Raw genomic sequence first — 20,569 nt, forward strand, 5'->3', positions numbered from 1 at the left:
TTTAATCATCCATTGCGAAATATTGAGCAAATGCATTCGTTTTGTTAATTTTTAGTTTGATTTGAAATGTTTAAATCCATAAGAATGCAAAGAAAAACAAAGTAAACACACAATAAAAACGGCAACCATCCAATTCGGCACAAACAAAAACTTCTGTGCAACCGTCTATGTAGGAGCAGCAAGAAAATACAAAAAAACACCAATCGAAAAAATCAACCGGAACTAATTGAAATCGATTATAGCATTATTACGGCATGCTGCTCGACGATGATGATGGCGATGGAACCGAGTTGGAACCCCATTCGCAACAACCGCAACCAATCTCGTCAGCACGGTTCGCAACCACGCAAGCCGGGGCGCTAAACAGTTCAAAACAGCGGAAGGAAACATTTCCCAACCGTACGCGGAACTTACGGGCGGACGAGCTGATGCGATCCGACGAGTGTATGGGGAAATGGAAATTGAGTGCGTCGTAATGGGCTCTCGATCGATCGTACGCATCCTGCATTGCGCGTGGATTTTTTCTTACGTGTTGTGGTTAAGAACCAAATGCACAGTAGCAAAAGCCAGTGCGTTTTTCCCGTTTTCATTCCATTCTTCTTTCCTGCCCAGCATCCGGTGCCCGATCGGTTCTTGGAACGCTTGGATGCTTAGGCTCGTTAAGTGGAAAGGGTACTGCTAGAACAACTGCTGGTGATGATGCGTTGATGCGCGAAGGAAGGTTGTTAGCGATTAGGATATGAATTTTCAGGGGTTGCTCTCCTTCTCCAACGAAGGAGGAAAGCAATAAACGGAATCAAGAAACGCATCACAAACGAATCACCTTGCCGCCTGTCACCTGATTATTAATGACAGCAATGAAATCACACGGCACACACGGAACCACCACGCGTTGGACCGTGTTTGATCGAGCGAGCTGACAAGCGTGCGTGCAGAGGGCTATAATTAACCTCCACATCCTTTACCGAAAGGGTGCAATCCTCGTCGTGCGACACGGCACCAGCACTTACCTTCCGGCATCGCTGATGTGCTCTGCACCACGCGTAATCCTCTTGAGTGGCAGGAAGAATAGAAAAGACATACACACCGACCGCATCCTATCTGCATACGCGAGATCCGAAGCGACATTTGGATGCTACAAATCACTGCAGCGAAAGATGCGCTTCTTCGTTGTCCAGTGGTGAACAATCGTTCTGAAACTTTAGAAAAAAGGGAATAGAAAGAAACTATCAGAAATATTGAAGAGGAAATAGCATAAATTTGATACGACTTAAAGATCAATATTCAACAATAAACCATTCTGTAACATTCAATAAAATTAAAAAAAAAAACGTGAGACTCATAAAAATCAATTTTTTGATATAATGTTCAAAAACCACTTTCAAGGAATTGTTCATGCAGTTCCAATTTTGCAAATGCTATTGTGAGAAACACTTTTATAGAGTATACATGTGCGTTTTTACATATTAGGGAAATTGCTAGTTGGGCCTTATTATTATAAACCTCTGTATTTGTGGGTTTAGCTTACTAGAAATTCTTAATATCTGAAAATTTTTGAGGATACCGAGGAGTAAATTAATTCTAAAGTTTCTGAAAGATAATTATTTTATAATAATTTCTTGCCTAAATATATGAACCGGTCGTTCTCACATGAACATGTTACAAAAATTCGCATCGGACATGTTTGGTTGCTCATCCCTGCCGCCAACAGCCTGCTCTCGTTTGCATGTGATTACTCCACCAATCTTTCCTCCCTGTGTACGTGTGTTTCCTCCCTGCGCGGTGAATGCATGATATGCGAAGACCGTGGACTAACGGGGTACGGAAACATGCGTCGCCCAGTACATTGCAATGTCTTCGCATTACGCCTATGCACTTGGCGGTTCCGTCCGGTAGTCCTTCGCGACGCGTTGGGCAACCGGGCCCGAAACGCACAAGGGCAAGGGCAGTTGGCGTGTCGACTAATGATCTCATTCCAGCCCGAACCTGCGGACGTCGCGCATTCGGCGCGAGCCAGTTGCGCAAATCCCACCGCGTTGCACGGTCCTTCCGACTTTTGCGGCAAACACGAGCATCATCGCACGCCACCTTCACCCGCCTGTTCCATCGTCATACCGAGCTTTGATTTATGTTACGGTGAGGAAGAATTTATGCTCAGTGGCAACGCGTTGAAAAGCGGAAAAACTGGTCTATTCTTCGGAATTCATTGGCAAAAAAAAAACACCTCGTTCCGCGGACAGGACAGGGGTTTGCATTTGCATTCATCCTTCCCTTACGACTCGCCGTTGACCGTTTAATAAATGGTACGAATTTGTTACTACAATTATGGGGGTCTAGCGTTCAGGATGGGAGAAGGGGTTGCTTTACGATTGCAGCATTAGGTTTACGGAGCGTAGATTTGCGCAGGGAGGCGGTACAGGTGATACAGACCCTTGCCTTTGCTCTGAATATGATCACCCACAGGACGATCCGTTTGCGGTCGTTTCTTATGAACCATAAAGTAAACCATCATATGGTGGTTCCCGTTCTGGTGCTGTTACATAAACTGACAGGATCGTTAGCGTGAGGATGAGTTGAGATCGTGAACTGTGAGCCGAAGCGGTAAGAAGCAACGGTAATGGCAGACGTGAGGGATTTATGTGAGCTGCAAGTGCCTTTAAAATTGATATTTGATGGCAAGAGCGTTTTCGAATGTGTATTTATAGGATCTGGCGTGATGTCACGTATTAAGCGAACTTTTAACGATTCGCTAATCAGTAAGGTAAATAATTAGAAGAACAAGCGAAGTTCAAGGTGAAGGTTAATGGTCACAAGAAAACAAAATAGAAAGATGTAACTTGCGCATAAACACGTTTGACATAGTGACAGCAGATCACTAGATGCCATTTTCGTGTCATTCTTAGCACCATGCAAAGAGATGTCATTTCTCTTCACACTAAAGATGATTGATGTCATTTTGTAGTATCATGAAACAACAATCTGATTGAAGTTAGAAACGAACCAAATAAATACTTTAATAACAACTATTTATGCACACAAAAATTTCATTGAAAGTTGTGAAAATGTTGTTCATCAACGTATTTTCTATAGTCGAAATACCTTAAAATTAGAATTCCATTAAGTCTTCTTGTTTAAAAGCTTGCCTGTAGCGCAATAACACCAAGAGATTCATGGAATAAAAATCGTTTCTTATAAATAGCCTTAAATCCATCTGCAAGTCGTAAAGTCCCACTTTTTCTCCCATGCATTTTTATTAACGGAATGCAACATTTTGCCTGCCGGGATCAATACCCATTACTCAGCGGAACAGACCTCGGCCAAGTCGGGTGGTAATAAAGCGCTCCCAACGGCAATTCAATCGTCTCGCGACGGCCGTGGCGGTAAGATAAGTTGCAAAAGAAATATCAAATGTTTAAATAATTTTAATAGCCACCATTTCACAAACCGCAATCACGAACAACCACCACCACACACACAAACACTTCATACGGTTCTGCATCTCGAACGGTCATTTGAGGTTTGCCGACTGCTGTTGTAATTCCCTCCGGTCGTACCATGCACCAAGTGCCGTGACCTTGATCGGTAGCAGCTAACGTCCTTACGTAAGCCGCATCCACTCGATTCCGTAATCTTCCATCCTAGCGGATCGAGATTCCATGCCTAAACCTGCACAAAGAAGACACCAGTTGTGACCATTTGGTCGATTAACCATCACTTCGGTGGATATGTAACAGGGAAGCACAAAACAGTCCGCAGATGCGCAGGTTCTTCGGGGTAAAAGAAGACACTAACCCGTAGGTTACCCAGTTCTGCGGTTATTTAGTCTTTTGGGTTATCTGGTCCCTGCTTTTTTTTGCTACATGTTTTCTCACCCGATTACATACCGAAGGACCGTGTGCGGAGGGTGCAGTTTTGCAGAACCAAACGATCGCCCAGCTCGCTAGATGATATTTTAATGATAATTATACGTGCTTTCTACTGTGCGATGCCGGAGGGAATGAATATTTATAAGTGCATCTAGTGAATACCGCGTGTTTTGGGGGGGCGGCAGACGCGCCCTGTGCAGGAATTGCATATTAATTGGTCATTTGTCAACCGTCCGTTTTGTGGAGCCCGTCGCGTCCCGGTGGGTGAACGGCGATCATTTTTCTTCATATTTCTCCAGCGATCCTTTCGCGCGTGTATCGCGCGCTGCATCGAAACGCAATGTTTTTGCAGGCGTGAAAAATCGCACAAACGCTACGACCAAGCTACAAAATCCTTCCGGTTTTTCACGCCACAAGTGTGGCTTTTTCTTCCTCAAGCGGGTTTAAAAGATAGCGTTGAGATAGGTGAATCGGTTCGATGCAACAGTGGTGAAATATTTCAACCGTGGCTTAGTGGTTTAAACATTCATCTGTATCTTTATAAGCTTCTGATTGATGGTTTTCGTGGAAAATAGCTTTTTACGATGCAAGGAAACTTTTACGCGTGCGTGTAATATATTTAAAAATCGGGTTAATAAAATTCACAACCATATGTTTGGTCACTTCAACGGCTATGTTTTCCAACGCGCATTATCTGCTCGAATTAACCACCGCAATCACTCTAAGTGGTATAAAATAAGTTGCTCATCTGCTCAGCGTTTTTCGCATGATTTATTTATAAAGGTGTCGATTGGTCCCTAACGAAGCAAACCACGCCAGATCTTATCGAGGTTTGGTGCTTTCATCAAATTATCTCTTCCCATTCGATGACATTTTACTGTCCGCTTAGGCTGCTATTCAACTGTCACCGCACGATGATTAACTCCACCTTATTTTCTCTCAATTTTCCGTTTTCAGACCTGCACACACCGGTGTTACTTATCAGGGCGAGAAGTTAGGAAAAAGCTCACCCGCTAGACGAGTTCCTCAGCTAGAAGGCGACCAGAATCTGGGTAAGTGATGGACGAGGGTCTGCGATTGAACTTCGCATTTCGTTACCGATCTGTCAGCGAAATGTTGCGTCCTGCTAAATGGCATCGGTTGATATTCTGTTCTTGGTGACATGGTGACGTTCAGGTTTCAATGCACAGTTAGATTCGCTCCAGATTGGCATCTTGATGATGCGTCGTCGCATTCTTCGCCAGAGGAATCGGGGGTGCGGTTGAGCTTACGCTGTTCGTGGGCTGCATACGCACGGGAGTCGAATGCCAGGAACGCGTTGCAATGCGACAAACGGGCATCAACTCAGCGATCAGGTTGTGGTGCGTTAATGGTGTACGCATCACTTCCTTTTTCTTTCGCTGATTAAATCAGCGCTGAAAAGGGAGGTACTATGAACAAGCAAGAAAACGATTGATCAAAACAAATAGCAAAAAAAAACAGGGTGCCTAGTTTATAAACGCGAGTTCCTCCAGGAGTGCATGGGTGCGCAATTTCTCGATCGAAGTGCATCGTGGCTGCGCATCATAAATATTCATGACTGATAAGAGCTATTAATTTGCGTCTGCGTACTTACAGCGGTGCGTGCTACTGTGGGGATATTATTCGTTCGCAGTCGTAGGATGGATATGTCTGGATAGAGAAGAAACGTTTGAAGCAGCGTTGATGGGGGGTTTTATATTGTCAAAACAATCAATGAATTTTATTCAATGATAGGTATTTACTTTTGATTCTGGTTGTCGACACTGCATATTTGAGAAGCTTGGATTGTCATACAGATATGTACATTTATTTGCAAATTTTTAAAGAAGAGAAAATCAATTAGGTGATATGAACTTTAAGTAAATGAATATCTTCTTTTAGATATCTATACTTCCCATTGCGGACATCTTGTTGTCTATTTGATTTTTTTACAAACTGTAATATTTTGTAAGAATGTTTAGATATTTTTAAAAACTATAAATATATCTCTGCGTGATCACATTTATCTATCATAATTTATAAATTGATAGCATTGCGTGCTTAAAAGGACACACTTCATAATATGAATTATTATGCTATACTCATTTTCTAACGCAAACCATTGCCTTAAGACAGAAGAATGAGCTTCAATAAGGGTTTTCCCTAAACCTGTAGTGAAGACAAATTGCGTTGCATTCAGGAAAAGGCACAATTTTGTTCCGCATTCCAAACAAGTTGTAGTTCTTGATCAAGGCAAATAATAACACGAACTTGCCGCCATGTAACTCTCTCTACCCCAGAGGTGTCAATGGGGGTTACCGTGGGGTTACTCTAACAGGATTACATCCCGTCCCTTGGTCAACCCGTTCTCTTCTTATCCTGCTTATGGTTTAGTTTTATGCCTTATGTCAGACTAAACAAATAATGCCATATCCTATTTCATGTGCAGCACGCAACATTTCTTCCCCGTCGTGTGTTAAACGATGGTGGCATCGCACGATGCACGGTCTACTGCAGCAGGGCCATTCTACCAAGCAGGGTGAAAGATTTTTCTACAAATCCTGTAAATTACTTTCCACACTGCGGGTGCACAAGAAACCACCCCGTGGTCCCCGTGAGTTCTGAACTGGAAAAACTGGACACTGTGGTGTTGTTTCTGCTGGTTCCCGACTTTTGTGACTCTTCACGTTACAAACCAAGCATCATCTTCGCATGTGCGGAGCGAGATGTTACAGAGCGGTATTGGATCGGATTGGATTAAGATTTGCTTTCCCTTTTTACCCCGTACTTCACCGGCCGGGAAAGCGAATGATGGCACGCATGGCATCGCAAAATAAATAGCGATGATCCCTTGGCCTCGGCGATCATTCACGGACACCTTCGGCATATGGTGGTGTACCACAGTTTTCCGATCCCAGGCCAGCACGAAACACTTGCAAAAATGATGGCCTTTACCGGCAGTAAAATTGATTTATTGTTCCACATGCCCAGTTCACCGGAGGAGATTTTTCCAACCCCGGGCAGCAGAATGGCCCCTCGTATGAGTTTTATTTGTTTTCCAATTATGTCTACGCGCCGTGGGCAGCGTTCTTTAGGATGCTTCTTCATTTCGCTGTACTCCCCCAAAAGGGAGGAGGGATGCGTACGGGATGGAAAATCGCAAACCCTCTTTCCGACCCATAAAGCCGTTACGTTGGTTCGTTAATTTCTTAATTTATTCTTTTAACTCTCGACAGTTGGCAGAATCTTGCACGCGGCTGCACGCGTGGCCGGGTTTTATGTGGCAGCGTTTTTTTTTTTTTAGACTATCCTTTAGCGACGTGAACGTCTTCATTCCGCGTACCTTTGTGCGTGTGGTTGGTGCGGGTTTCGGTAGGTAGTTCTTCCGCAAAACCTCGTACGATCGGTTGATAAGGGAGGATATGTGTGCAAAATGGTGTGTACAATGGAACAAAACAGGAAAGAAACCATTAAAGATGGGTACTGTTTGGCACCGTTAAGGTAGAAGCGCAGAGTATGGTTTTTGTGTCATGAGCATCGTTTCCGGCTCTTCTGTACGTGGTGTCCGTTTAGAAGACATTAATATTAGCGGTAACGGCAACGACTCGCGTGGGTCATTCATGCAGACACCGACTAGTTTGCATAAAACCAACACGAGCTAGAAACGTTAATTAGCGAGCCATTAGGAAGTGGTGTAATTAGGTTCAGTTCCGCTGGTGATACAGATTGAATCCTTTTGGAATACATTGAGGAGTACAACCTGCAGCGTAGAAAAAAAAATCATGTATCTATGTCGTCACAAGATATGTGACCCGAAGGAAGGTTCGTCGCTTGAGCTGGCATAGAAGCCTTTTGAAAAGTATGTCAACAGCTCCTCAGGTGGACTGCGCAAGGCTATATTCCTGTTCTACACCAAGATCTATGATGCAATCAGTTCACTATCTCTCAATCATAGTGCCTCAGCTCTACGAAGCAAAAGAAATAAATTTTTGATATTATTTTGCAATCAACGGAAACAATCAGTGACCGTGTCCGGTGCATCTGTCGTCAAACTGTGGACAATTAACAAGTCTTGCCTATCTCCACGACAGCGACCGATGATGGGTAAAGAACCAGTTTAGGTCCCGTCTTCCGTTCCGTGCTTCCTCACTAAATATCGGATCGCAATCACTGAACCGTCCCATCCAGCGTTCCAACCTAGGTACCGGAAGAATAATTGTGCATTTATGCAGGCGACGATAGAATGGCACGTCAGGGTATTTATGCATTCCATACCTTGCTGGTCCGTTGTTCGTCCGGGCGAAAGCCTCGGCAGGGTCGATCGCATGGAGGTCGTGATCATATCCCCACGCTTCAGCTCAATTGACAATCAATTTCCAGTCAATCTTTTGTGGTACCGGGAAAAGGCGTCTCGCAATTTCCCGGAGGCAGATCGATCAAGGCAAGTGCTGTGGGAAGGATGGTGAGAAAAAAAAAAAGTTATTAACCATCCGTTTTTGCGGAGTAGGCATGGCTTGGCCGTTTCTATAGTTCCTTCCGCTATTTCCTTAAGCTCAGTACGCCAAAGACAATAAAATCGTAAACGTTGCATAAATTATGACCTTCGCTTATGACGACAGGTTCGATTGGGCTTCGGTTAGCATCCACCAGTAGGATGTACGTTCGTAGAATCGTCCCCAGAGCTATAGCACGCAGCGCATTGTCGTTCGGGCCCGTAGAACCCGAAACCGGACCAGATTTATCGATCCCGTGGGATCACGCTAGCTAAGTGCGCTAAGTTTGCGTGGCAAACGTATGCCGTAACTAGACGTACAACCATTTGCGGAAATCTGATTCGTCGGCGCACGTATGTGACGGTACGCGTAGGGAGTGAACGGGGGAGAGAGAGACAAAGAAGAAGATAATTTAATTTACATAATGGGCTCTCGATTGCGGGTGGATCCGGTGATACAATTCCTTGCAAATAGGGTCGAAATGCTACTTCCCCGGGACGTTGCATAAAACGGCCAACGCTTTACCGAGTGGCGGTGGTCGTCCCGATTGAAATATTGATCTGGGGCAACATAATTTGTACGATGGTGAGCGGTGTTATCTGGCGAGCGTCGTAGGAGGATAACAGTAACAGGATCTATGCTATGCGACGATGTCTATATACGCTCGGCCTTCCGAGCCTTAGCTCATCCGAGCCTTCTCCTCACGCTTGAAGCGATGGAGGCGGGAAAGGATTTCCAAATGGAACTGCCGGGAGACACTGGCAGGGAAGCGAAAACATTGAACTTGTTGGGCTGCTTGCCAATTTCAAAATCTGGTTTTATCATCAACCCATCCAAGGGGAGGGGAAAAACGGGTCTTTTGCAGTGCAACAATCGGTACGGGTGAACTTATCTAGCGTTCCCCATCCACCGGGCGAACCGATGTGGGTCTGGGACCTTCGGAAGATGGAACTTGTTTCACAAAAAACTCGTTGCACTTGCTGTCGATATAGCTGGTCCGTTCATGGCTCGCCCGTAGTAGACCGCTAAAGGAGGAGAAGAACTGCGTAGGATTGCGTTTTGCTATCGCGTCGATCTCGTGTGATGGGTAAAAAAAATTGTATTATAAAAAAAATCCCCAGTTCCAAGATGATGCAGGGGTCGTTTCGGGGTTGGTGACACGTCACGGCCCTAGTGCGGTGGTAACAGCAACTGTGATAGGTTACGTCCACGAAGAAATGGTCCACCGGCAATGCAGCGACAGCCATTAAAAGTAAATACTTCAATAACTGCTTTTTTATTGGCGAGAGAGAAAAAAGTGTCCACCGCCACGGTGTTAGCGAACGAATGCACCGGGAATGCCTCCGGGGGCTTTGGTCTTTTAATTTGCAGCATCGAATGCGGCCCCGCAGGACGAAGATGGGAAACGAAACGGTGCACGAGTGATGAGATTAGATTTTGCCGAGCAGAAAACGGGTTCGTCGCTTGGAGTCTTTTGATTTAAAGTTCGTTTCTCGGCGTTGCGGGGTACGCTACGCTCAAGAAGCGTTAGTTTTTCCCTAACGTAATGGTGAAACCTTTCGGCAAAGAAAGTGTGAAACTTTTACCCGTATGCTGTACAAATCGATTATCAATGGCATAGCTATGGTCGATGGTGGCGGGAAAGGGGTTCCTGTACGGTCGTGTGGCTAACGCACCGCAACGCGTTACAAAGTTCAACAACTTTGGCACATCCCAACCGGCACTACCGATCGTGAACCGTGAACGATCGTGATCGGCAAACGAACGAATTAATAGATTAATCCATAAATTGAGTGATTTATTATTATTGCACCACATATTACTCATCCCCGGCAGGTTGCCAAGTTTTATGCAAACCGGTCGCCGTCAGTCGAAGTCGAAGCGCAGGGGTGAATTTGACTGGATGATCGTCATAAAAACAGGAAAACTACCAAGTCAGAACGGTACACTGGCGACGGTGCACTGGCATCATCAAGTGCTACATAATAATAATAATCATAATTCTAATAGTTTGCTGGTGCCTTTCGCCTGTCTGCACCACAAGAACATACCGGTGTTGCAGATTATCGTATCGAAAAGGTGAAGTATCTTCCCCACTAACAAACCCGACCAGAGGGTGGTTTAAGTCTGGGCAACGCTAAACCGCACAAAGCACCTGTTTTTATGCCTCCCGATACCGGTGTGAGGTGGAGAGAGCTCAAACTAATCTTTGTACAGGTCGTGCAGCTGAGCGGCCATCAAACGGATCGCTAACGATACAAAATTTAGATAATCAACACAATTACCAACAATACCTTTCAATGAAACGCTCAAATTACCACCATTCGGTAGTCTCGGGTTCGTCGTCTACCGTCTACAGAAGCTACCGCTGGCCGGTTTAGCCCCGTTTTGCCCGGCTGGATAATCGCACATGGCAAATACTCGCGGGCGCAACGGAAATCCCCGAAGATATGATGTCCGGGAACGGCAATTCGATCGGGCAGAAGTGTAGAAACAGTCCCGTTCTGACCACTGTCGGTCGGTGTCTGTCGGCACTTCACAGTCCAAAAGGTGACGATAATCGTAAACTGACAAGAACAACTAATTTGCTGTAATGCTGGGAAAGCCGTACCGGTGGTACTACGCTGCGCAGAAGCGGTTGAAACAAGATTCCGTTTAATAGTGCATGTAACCGCAAGAAGAAACCACTTGAGAGCGGTCATTTTAGGGGATTGAAGTGGAAAATCCGGTGCCGTTGCAATGATCGTACAATTTATACCTCAATAATCGAACGTACTACAAAACACTGCCTCATATCGGGTGCAGCTCTTGCATGGGAAATAATGCGGCAAGACAGTTGGACGTTGGTTGAAGAAGTTGCTAAGAATCTTGTTCAATTGCTCACTTGAAGACTTGAAGAATCTCGAACGGGCAACCGCAGCTGGTATATTAGCTTCCGTGGAGAGTACGATAGTGACTTCATCAACCAGTCAACAGGTGAGTACTCTAACCTTCAAGGGTCAACGGTGAGCACAGGTGGTTCCGAGTTCAAACACCATCAAGTGGTCAAGGGTTGATGCGGTACGGTGAGAATTATTAGTATGGAAAGAACCAACCAAGGAGCACTATTGGAAATGCCTAGCGGTAAAAGGAGAATTGTTTTCTACTGGAATTAACAAGAGTAGTGAAGGGACTTTGTCTAAACAATCTGCTTGTACCGAAATACCAGAGAAGATGGTTTTGAAGGTTAGATTCCAGTTAACTCCAGAGCAGTTCACACGGACAACTTGTGTTCCACTTAACACACTCTTGGCGCATAAAAGTATCCTCAAAACGAACTCTTTTAAGTATGTTACATGTTAATAAGCATCGCCCTGTTGTGAGAAGTTCCCGGAATGCTCGATTTGTGTCCTACCAACACAGGCGAGACAAAATTGAATTATCATTCGGAATATGCTGGAGAAGATTATCAAAGCAACCATCGGGCTGGTGTGGTAATCTTTATTAGAAAGTCTCTATCTCTCTCTCTGTTTGTGAGCCCGTGTCCGCTGACGTCTGTAATCTGCATGCAAACAAATGTTTTGGTGGTGAAACGATCGTCCAACTGATTGAAAATTAGCCGCCCCATTGTGCGGTGAAGTCGGACAGAGATTTAGCACCGGTTGACATTAGTTCGATTCCGGCTCTTGGCTCACAGTAGGCTGGGGTTTCTGCTGTCAATCGAATGAATTGACATTTCCAATCAAAAGCGCGCACGTTCCATCGTCCGGTTGAGTCTAATCAGTGTTGCGCTTTGTGTTTGTGGATTTTTCACTTCCTAACAATAGCACAAAGCTTTCCCGTTCGTTGTCTGTCTGTCTTGTTTTACAGAAGCGGTCCGATCCTGCGAACGCGAAAGGGGTACCTTCAGCGGACAGCGAAGAGTTCACGCATTCCGATCGTTTTGGGACTTGGAGATGGAATTGCGATCGAAAATGAAATTACACCACCGAACTGGAGCACGCCAACTTCCTTTTCGATGGACGGCATTCGACCGGGTCATTTGCATACGGACCGTGTACGGAATGCGTTTAGGGGTGATACAAATTGATAATGCGCGATCGTGACTCGACCCAAAATGGTAGCATTCGTGTGGTATGTAAGCGGCACGGAATATTTTACAAATTAGCCTAATGGGACTGCTTAGAGGAAATACGCACTCAATCTAGATCATACGCGTGTGTTTTTTTTGCGAATTCTTTCGCTAGTCCTTGTTGTTGATCAGAGTACCTTTAGGTCGCCTGCATAGGGAGCACTAAGAGCGTGATTTCTCGCAGTGGACAGATGCACTTTATCGTCTCATCATCCCACGAGTACCAAACCTCCGTTTTTTTCTTTACACGTTCCGAACGAAACGGTTACGAATCGATTGAAAAACGATTCCCGTTGCAGCGGATTGGAACCGGCTGGATACGGTGGATCTTCATTAGCAGCTCGATAAAACATTACAGGCACACTTTGGGCTTGGAATAATAATAAGGGGAGGTAGAAAAAAAAGGTGAACTGGCCATTCAATGGGTACTTATGCCGCATACGGGCAACATGTCGTCCCGGCTTCTGTTAGTGGATTCGATTGTAGGCCAATTGTAGGGCCAATGATGCGGCACGATACGAACCTGACCGGAGCTTGTCCTTCTTGTAGACACCAAACCGGTAAATCTAGAACTGTGCGGTGCGCGATTACTGCGGGGCGTAAAATCCCGTCCTGCCATAAGCATCTCCCGGGGATCGGAAATGTGTGTGTCTGTGAAAGAGAACAAACAAAGTTAAACAAAAAAAGGAAAGCAAGAAAAAACGACGGCGCTGTGCGCGAAAGAAAGAAAAAAAGTATGGCAACCTGCCACGTACCCGATATGTACTGTTTGGAACTGCGTTACCCATCGCGGGAGGGACCTTCGGTAAGACCGACGGAAGCCTTTGTCGAAGAAACCCACCAAGTACGATGATATCACACTGAGGTAATTGTTGAAGATTAGGAAAGTTCGATACGTGCACGGCGTCCGACGCGGCACAAGTTTGCCGAGCGCGTGTACCCCGGGATAATTATTGACCAGCCGCGGCATGTTGCTTTCGCGCTCCTGGTACTTCAAATCGATCGAAACATCGAACCCTTGCACAGAAAGGGTCGTTTGAGCCAACAACAAAACCGTTCCAATATTCTACGTGGCAAACGGGCACGCGGTGGATTATTATCATGGCGAGATCGTAGAATAATCCAACGGCGGATGGTGGTGGTTCGCCACTCGTGCCTCGCCACTTATCGATGTAATATTTTAATCTTTCAATAAAGCAGATAAAGATAGGTTTTTTGCTTCGTCGAACGGTGCGTTTTGCACTCGTTTTGTACGTCATAAATTCTTCTCATACCGATGCAATCAGCGAAGAAACGGTTGGTTAGTTATGGTTGTGGCGATGGGTTTAAATGCGGCTTGATAAATATTGTTTAATTGTATACGGTATGGTTTCTTCTGTTTTGTTGCCGATGATCAAAGAATATGCATTTTGAGTACCTTTAACAAAGTACCATTATGTTTAACTATAGTCTACTTAAACGCTCAGCTATAACTGATGTGCTACAGTTAGTTATTAAATAGTAGGGGTAACATTTTTATACACTTGAAGGAGAACATTACTAAATAATCGTTTCTACAAATCATCTCTCAATAGATTCACAACAGAATAGAGAATTCTAAAAAAAAAGATATTTCACCTGAGTAATGGACTTTAATGTCCAGGAAAATAATGTAGCACTCATCACCACTTTTAAATATATTTTTCACAGCTATGTAATTCTATTTTTCGTATAGCTAAATAAATTTTCAACTAGCAACTCCTATAATATTCACAGCTATAACTTTGAGCTTGTTCAAAAATCTTAAACATTCCAAAATGGCCATAGGCGCAAAAACGGATAAACAATTCTGTTTTCAAATGCCTTATCCTAGCGGTATTCTCCTATCCACGAACGGCTGATATCCGGTGGGAATCGATTTGTTACTTCCTCGCGTTCGTCAGCGTAAAGGAATGGCACACAATTAATAACAATTACTTTTAATTACGACAAACTGAGCCGCTAACGGGATAATCGCTGTTTGAAGATCCAATAAAACCTACCCGATAATTCCACACTCGCTGACCGTTTGTTTCCGTAATCGGTACGGTACGAGGGTCTATGGTAGCGAGCAGCTACCATCCGGCGGCCGTTCGTACGCGGTGGAGCTCGAGACAGCAATCAAACCCTGCACCGAATGCTTCCAAACCAATGAAATGCGATGAAATCAATCGCTCACAATCCGGTGGCATCAACGACGCATGTCACCGGGTGGAGTTTGACCGATTTGTGGCCCGTTTGCCGGGTTTTGTGATGATCTAAGGACTGGTGTAGAAAATACCCAATCAAGCGGCACAAGCGGAAAATCGAAGCCAACATTATACGGGAAAACTGGGGAGGCGCACCTGTCCCGGGAGACGCGCAACCAGTCCCTTAGAATCTCGGTCCATCTCGGGAGTCTGCAGGAACCTGTTTCAATGCGAGCGACGTCCTCGATTGATCTAATTAACTTTATTCAACGGAACATAAAATGACGATCAAAACAACTCGATATGATGGGGATGGGTAGGAAGGAGCACAACACCGGGGCAGCGTCGTCGGCAGGAGGTTTTTTATTTTATTTTTGCACCAGTGCAGATCGATGTTGCGGCTTCACTAGTCTGGATTTATAGGCAGCTTAATCGCCGTTGACGGAGCGTTGACAAGAGAGGTGGAGTTTGAGAAGATCGCCTTTTTTGCAAAATATAAGCTGATGAAAAGGGATTGATTCTAGGAATTGTGAGGTGTAGGCATGTACGATGTCTTATTCAACATTTCTCGAATTTAAGAAGGTCGTAAAAATATCGTTAAATATCGACAATATAACGTTTTAAAAAGCAAGTTCAACTTATCGTTAAATTTACTGTAGAAAGTGTTGGTACAACTGTGCGCAATATTACACACAAAAGATTTTGTCATTTGTTTTTATAAATAATAAACAAACCTAATTCAAATTAATTTACTTTAACAACGAGGCTATTAGACCGAATATAATGTTTAATACATTCCTACGCTCAGTGCTTAATCATAGTTATGAAGAAAACCCATTAGCATGCCTACCTTCGGTAACTATATTTACTGACTTCAATGCTCTGCAGACAAGCAACTCTGCTGTCAGTCCGCTGTTCTGCGGAGTTCTGCGAGTGGTCCCGAGATTGATGTCGCTCGAAGCAGGTGACTTAATTATGCAAAACTAGTCTTCAATATTGCTCATTAACGTGCAAGAAAACCGGCACTAGCGGTACGAAGCGAGCCCTATGGCAAAATGGCCGGATGAACTAGAGTGAGCTAGTGAGTCTAGGTGTGTACTGGGGACTAGGGATTTTTTCATAATTGCGTTACTCTGGCATCGTTCTTATCTGCATACGAACACGGAAAAAGTGTGCATTTCCAACGAACAAGCAATCACGATCACATGTTGGAGGGTATGCATTAATTGCTGTTTATCGGTCAGGTGATTATGATGATCGAGTTGCGAAGATATTGACCAACCCTTCCATAGGAGCAATTTTCGCTGAATTTTTATTCCATCGCGTAACAAATCGTGTTAATGTGCCGCAGCTATCGATGTCAGTTGGTGAGAGTCCTGGAGGAAATTAAATGTCCCATCTAAACTAACTACACCATTTCATGCTCACCGTCAGTTTTAGCACACAGAAAGAAAATGCATTCTTTCGAGGTCGCTTGTCCATGCCATACGGTGGGGGTTTGCATTTCTTATCCATGTGCGGTGACAGCATAATGGTGGTTGAACAATAATCCTACCAGTCAATCGCGTATCTCATGACGTCTGACGTTTCGTGGACAAATTTATGCGTTGTTCCTGTCGAATGGTGGTGGGCAGCTTTTTTATATCTCAACTCTGCCAGCTTTGTAGTAGCAGACGAAAGAACAACAATCAACTCGGAGAGACGAGTTGCTCTTGAATGCTTTGAAGTAATCCAAGATTGTGAGGGTGAAATGAAGAAATTATCGAATGGGCAGGGCATCAAAATCGTTAAACAAACTAAGCTGTTTGAGTGTCCCCTTTTCATTTCCTGTTTCTTGTTTTATGTTTAGTCACTCTTGTATGTGCTGAAGATAAAGCATCAGACTTATACTTGAGAGAGATTTTATTTTAGGGACAAGTTGCACTTTAACTTCTTCGATTAATGGTTATCAAATAAGATTTAGCTTATTTTATGACTATTTTGAAGATTGTGCTAAGAAGAAGATAAACTTTGGCAAAACATATAACATAAAAAGAACCTGAAAGTTGGATGGCTCATTTAATTGGAAGAGAATTTTATAACGAAACATAAACATATCTAACCCATAAACGAGTGAAAAACATTCAAAAATGATGCCATATCACCGCGAAAGTTAAGTCTACGGAAGCTTCAACAACGACCAAAAACCGTAACTGCGTTAAGCCCTATCGGATATAAGTCGCAGAACGATCTTCGCTTTAAGCATAATTGCAACGTACCCCGCGATCGGCAAGGCGGAATCTCGTTAAAACGTCAAGAATTCATTACCTCCAAAATTAACGTCACCGGGGGATCCAGCAACGCATCCGAGGCGCCAACAAGAAATTGAAAGATTGAGATGCTGATTGGTAAGGAGTTCCCGCTCCGATCCGGTCGCACTCCGGATTCTCACACATTTCATGCAACCTGTGAACCGAACGCTGCAGTTCGTCCATCATTTTCTCGCTCGTTTCTGCACCAATCACCAGCAATGGCGGGTCGTAAACTGCTTCGAAAAATGCGTTAAATCAGATGAGATCCAATTTAAATGATGACCACACGATGATTCCGTGTTTGAGGCGGGCCCGATCGTAACGCCTGGCGGTGCTTGCCGTGGAATACTAATTAATTATGCTGAGACGCGCTGTTCCCGGAGAGAAAAACCGGTGAAATTTAGCCGCTAGCATCGGGATTGATGGAACAATCGCGTCGGGAACAGTTTTAATCGCTAAACGAGAAGCATTGATGTGAAATCATTCAATAATACTTAGTGCGGTGATGCAGTAATACGAATGTCCGAGGCGTTATCCACGCATCAATGGTTGTCGAACATTTTCTCCCCCCCAAGCGGGGCCGTTTCGTGTGCGGTTTGACATAATTTAATGGCTTCTTATCTTGCCCATAGCTTTCGGAGGGATGCTTTTAGTGAACGTGCAATGTCATCCTCCCGGGGGCTGATACTGTGTGGAAGGGAAGTCTCCAAACTTTTGGAAGTGTTTCACCCGATCGCCAGTGGCAATTTGCTTATCGGATACGGAATGGTATGCCTCTATCAACTGACTAATGAGGAGAAATTATGCAAACGGGAGCATGTGGATGATACAATCGGGTTCGCTCATGCCATTTATTAAAATTTGTCAATTCTTGGTGGTCAGATTTGTCGTGTTAACGTGTATGTAAGCAGCTGCGGTGTTAATTATTCGTGTTGCTTTATCGTTAAACCACGGGAGCGTTAAGTGTATATTGGTCTATTAGCTTATTATGATTGTGTCCACTTGAAGGTTGAAATTGAAGATTAATATGCTTGATTTGTAATGTAAAATAATTGATGACAATAACAGTGACGTAAGCACATCTTTCTTCCCTTAAAAGTCAAATTTCATTTCTCTTCCAAACGACCCATAGAATGACAAATAAATTGAGTGATCACCACGGGTTTTGGTACACTAACTCACATTTGTCTGCCATTCAAACAAATTGCTCGCAGTGTGAAAAGTGACGGCAACACGACAGTTCCTAGTTCAACTGTCAATCGAAGCCAAACATCATGGCACACTTTTGGCACGCCAACACACACCGCGCCCAAACAGGTTGACATGGACGAAAAATAAAAGAGAGTAACATTAACAAGGCAGGTGTTCTTCGTTCTTCAAACACTTCGACAACTCGTAACAATCCATTCGTCGTTTGCTTTTTAACGGGCCTGCTCATGTTTATTCTAGATTTGTGTAGTAGGCCCAGACAACCACCGTCATCGCCGACTTGTACCACTTGTCAAAAAGTTCGACCATTCTCCAGCAGACACGGCCGTTCATTAATCAAACACTGGTCGGATGGATTTAATCTGCTTTCTTTGGGAGGCCTAATTTAATATTTACATAATCTTAATTGATCTAGATCTCGTATAGTTCGGTGGTAAGGTATAAACAGAGCCAAAGGTACTAAAACCACATGACAATTTAATGATGGTCTGCACAAAATAACTAAATCCTGAGATGCTGGGAAAAATCATATCGGCGTCAGATCGATCACATTTAAATTGTAGAACGGACCGCAAAACACATGATTAAAGGAAGGCCAAAGAGATGGCAGATTGTTGCGCTTCGGTTGAATTAACAAGTTCATCAGTCAGGGCACGACGCCAGTGTGTTCGACGGGAAATTGATGGACTCTGTTAAGTGTTACCGGTACACATACCGGTGGCGAGTGTATTTCCCACCAGGGTTCAGAAGTGCTCCGTCGCTCAACGCCGCCTTTTGGCAAATCATTTGACTAATTATGAAAGGCTACAACTAGGTTTTATAAGGCAGAAGCGCTGGAACTTGATGCGCTTACGGGTTTGCTTCATTAATCAAACGAATCTACCGGTACGGCGGCTGAACTTGGCCCTTCGACCCGCGAGCCTGTTGGTGCCGGTCGTCGGTAGGTACACTGCAGAAGCTGATGGATCTTAAATTATCTTCTCAAACGGTATTTAGTGTCTTTGGAGGCATTGTTCGTTTATTGCTGTTGTCGGCTTTACTTTGGCACTGTATCCCCGTTGCTCACTCTCGATTACGCGAATTAAGTAGACGTAATAATATAAGAAACTAATTTCTGCCATTCCGTCCGGTCCTCTGTCCTGATCTGACTATTACTGATCATTTATTTTGTGTTTTATTTCTTCTTTTTAGAATTTTTCCTCTGCTTGCAGTAATTGGCATGCTTCCCCGTGTGCTGGTCGGTTACCGCAAAATTCGTCCATAGTGACGGATCGCTTCTAACGCTGTGGTGTAGATGAATGATCACCGGCAAGCCATCGAACCATGCTACAACCTCTACCGCCGGCAGCGAACGGTTGCTGACTATGGCACGGTCGCGGCAGATAGTCCTCGCGCCTGAAAGGTATGCCGAGGGCAGTACATACCGGCACCCGGTCCGGGCTGGACACCCCGGTCGGTCGCAGCTTGGACGTGATAATTACACCGCATTACCGACACGTACGACGAAAACTGCCGGGCAACATCTTCACCGCTGTCTGCTGCTGCTGGTCATCTGGATCATCTGCTGGAGCGGGTTCGGCTGTGATGCGGCGGCAACACCGGTCAAGAGTCCGCTTTCAGGGTACGGGCGAGGTCCTCCAATGTTTAAGCGTATGGGTGGCCTGACCGACTCGAGCAGGATCTCGAACCTGACGCGTCTTCACAGTGGTGATCTGTTTTATACATTTGGTAAGCATACAACTGCCCTGGGGACATATGTCCGCGGCACTGCCATCATGTTGTCACCCTTATAGTAGTGTTGCGTTTTAATTTCCATTTTTTGTCTGCTGGAGTCTGCTATTGCTATTTTGTCTGCTATTACATTTGCTCGAATGGCTCATTTTACTAATGGTGCACGCGACCAGTGCAAAGCGACACGCAACGCTCTTCTCGTCCATCAGGAGCTCCGGTGTATCCGGTCCAGTTTTTTGTGCAATAGTTTAGCAATCCACCAGAGGTCGCCTGTTGTGACCGATCGTGGAGCATCATTTGCGTGTGTGAGGTGATGAAAAAGGCAAGAAAAGTAAATTGATTTATCTGAAACGAGAGCAAACTGCACGCAATGATCGCGATCGGTTATGCAATATGCCGCCGCACCGGGTGGCTCTTTAGCGCAGTACGTTTCAATGCTCTTTTTAAACCGATAAAAGACTCATGAACCTCATTACATATCAATTTCCAAACGCACTTTTAACACGTCCCGCGAATGAGATTGGCTGGTGGTTGGCTTTCTTATTGTTTTTACAAATATTGACACTAGCAAAACACACTTCACAAAAAATCACCTCCACACCTCCTCAAGCGGAACTCCAGCAGAATCAGTATTAATAACACATTGACACCGAATGGCAAC

General features: G+C 44.6%; 1 protein-coding gene across 1 annotated transcript in view; it reads left to right on the plus strand.

The window, feature by feature from the left end:
* The first annotated feature begins 19,475 nt into the window (after positions 1–19,475).
* LOC128304285 (uncharacterized) overlaps positions 19,476–20,569 on the plus strand; it is a 37,687-nt gene continuing 36,593 nt past the window's right edge. The window contains exon 1 of the mRNA XM_053041448.1: positions 19,476–19,905. Within this exon, the coding sequence (XP_052897408.1) occupies positions 19,476–19,905 (430 nt within the window). The remainder of the gene's footprint in view (positions 19,906–20,569) is intronic.

The sequence above is a fragment of the Anopheles moucheti genome, chromosome 3, assembly GCF_943734755.1.
Source record: "Anopheles moucheti chromosome 3, idAnoMoucSN_F20_07, whole genome shotgun sequence".
In the NCBI taxonomy this organism is placed as follows: domain Eukaryota; kingdom Metazoa; phylum Arthropoda; class Insecta; order Diptera; family Culicidae; genus Anopheles; species Anopheles moucheti.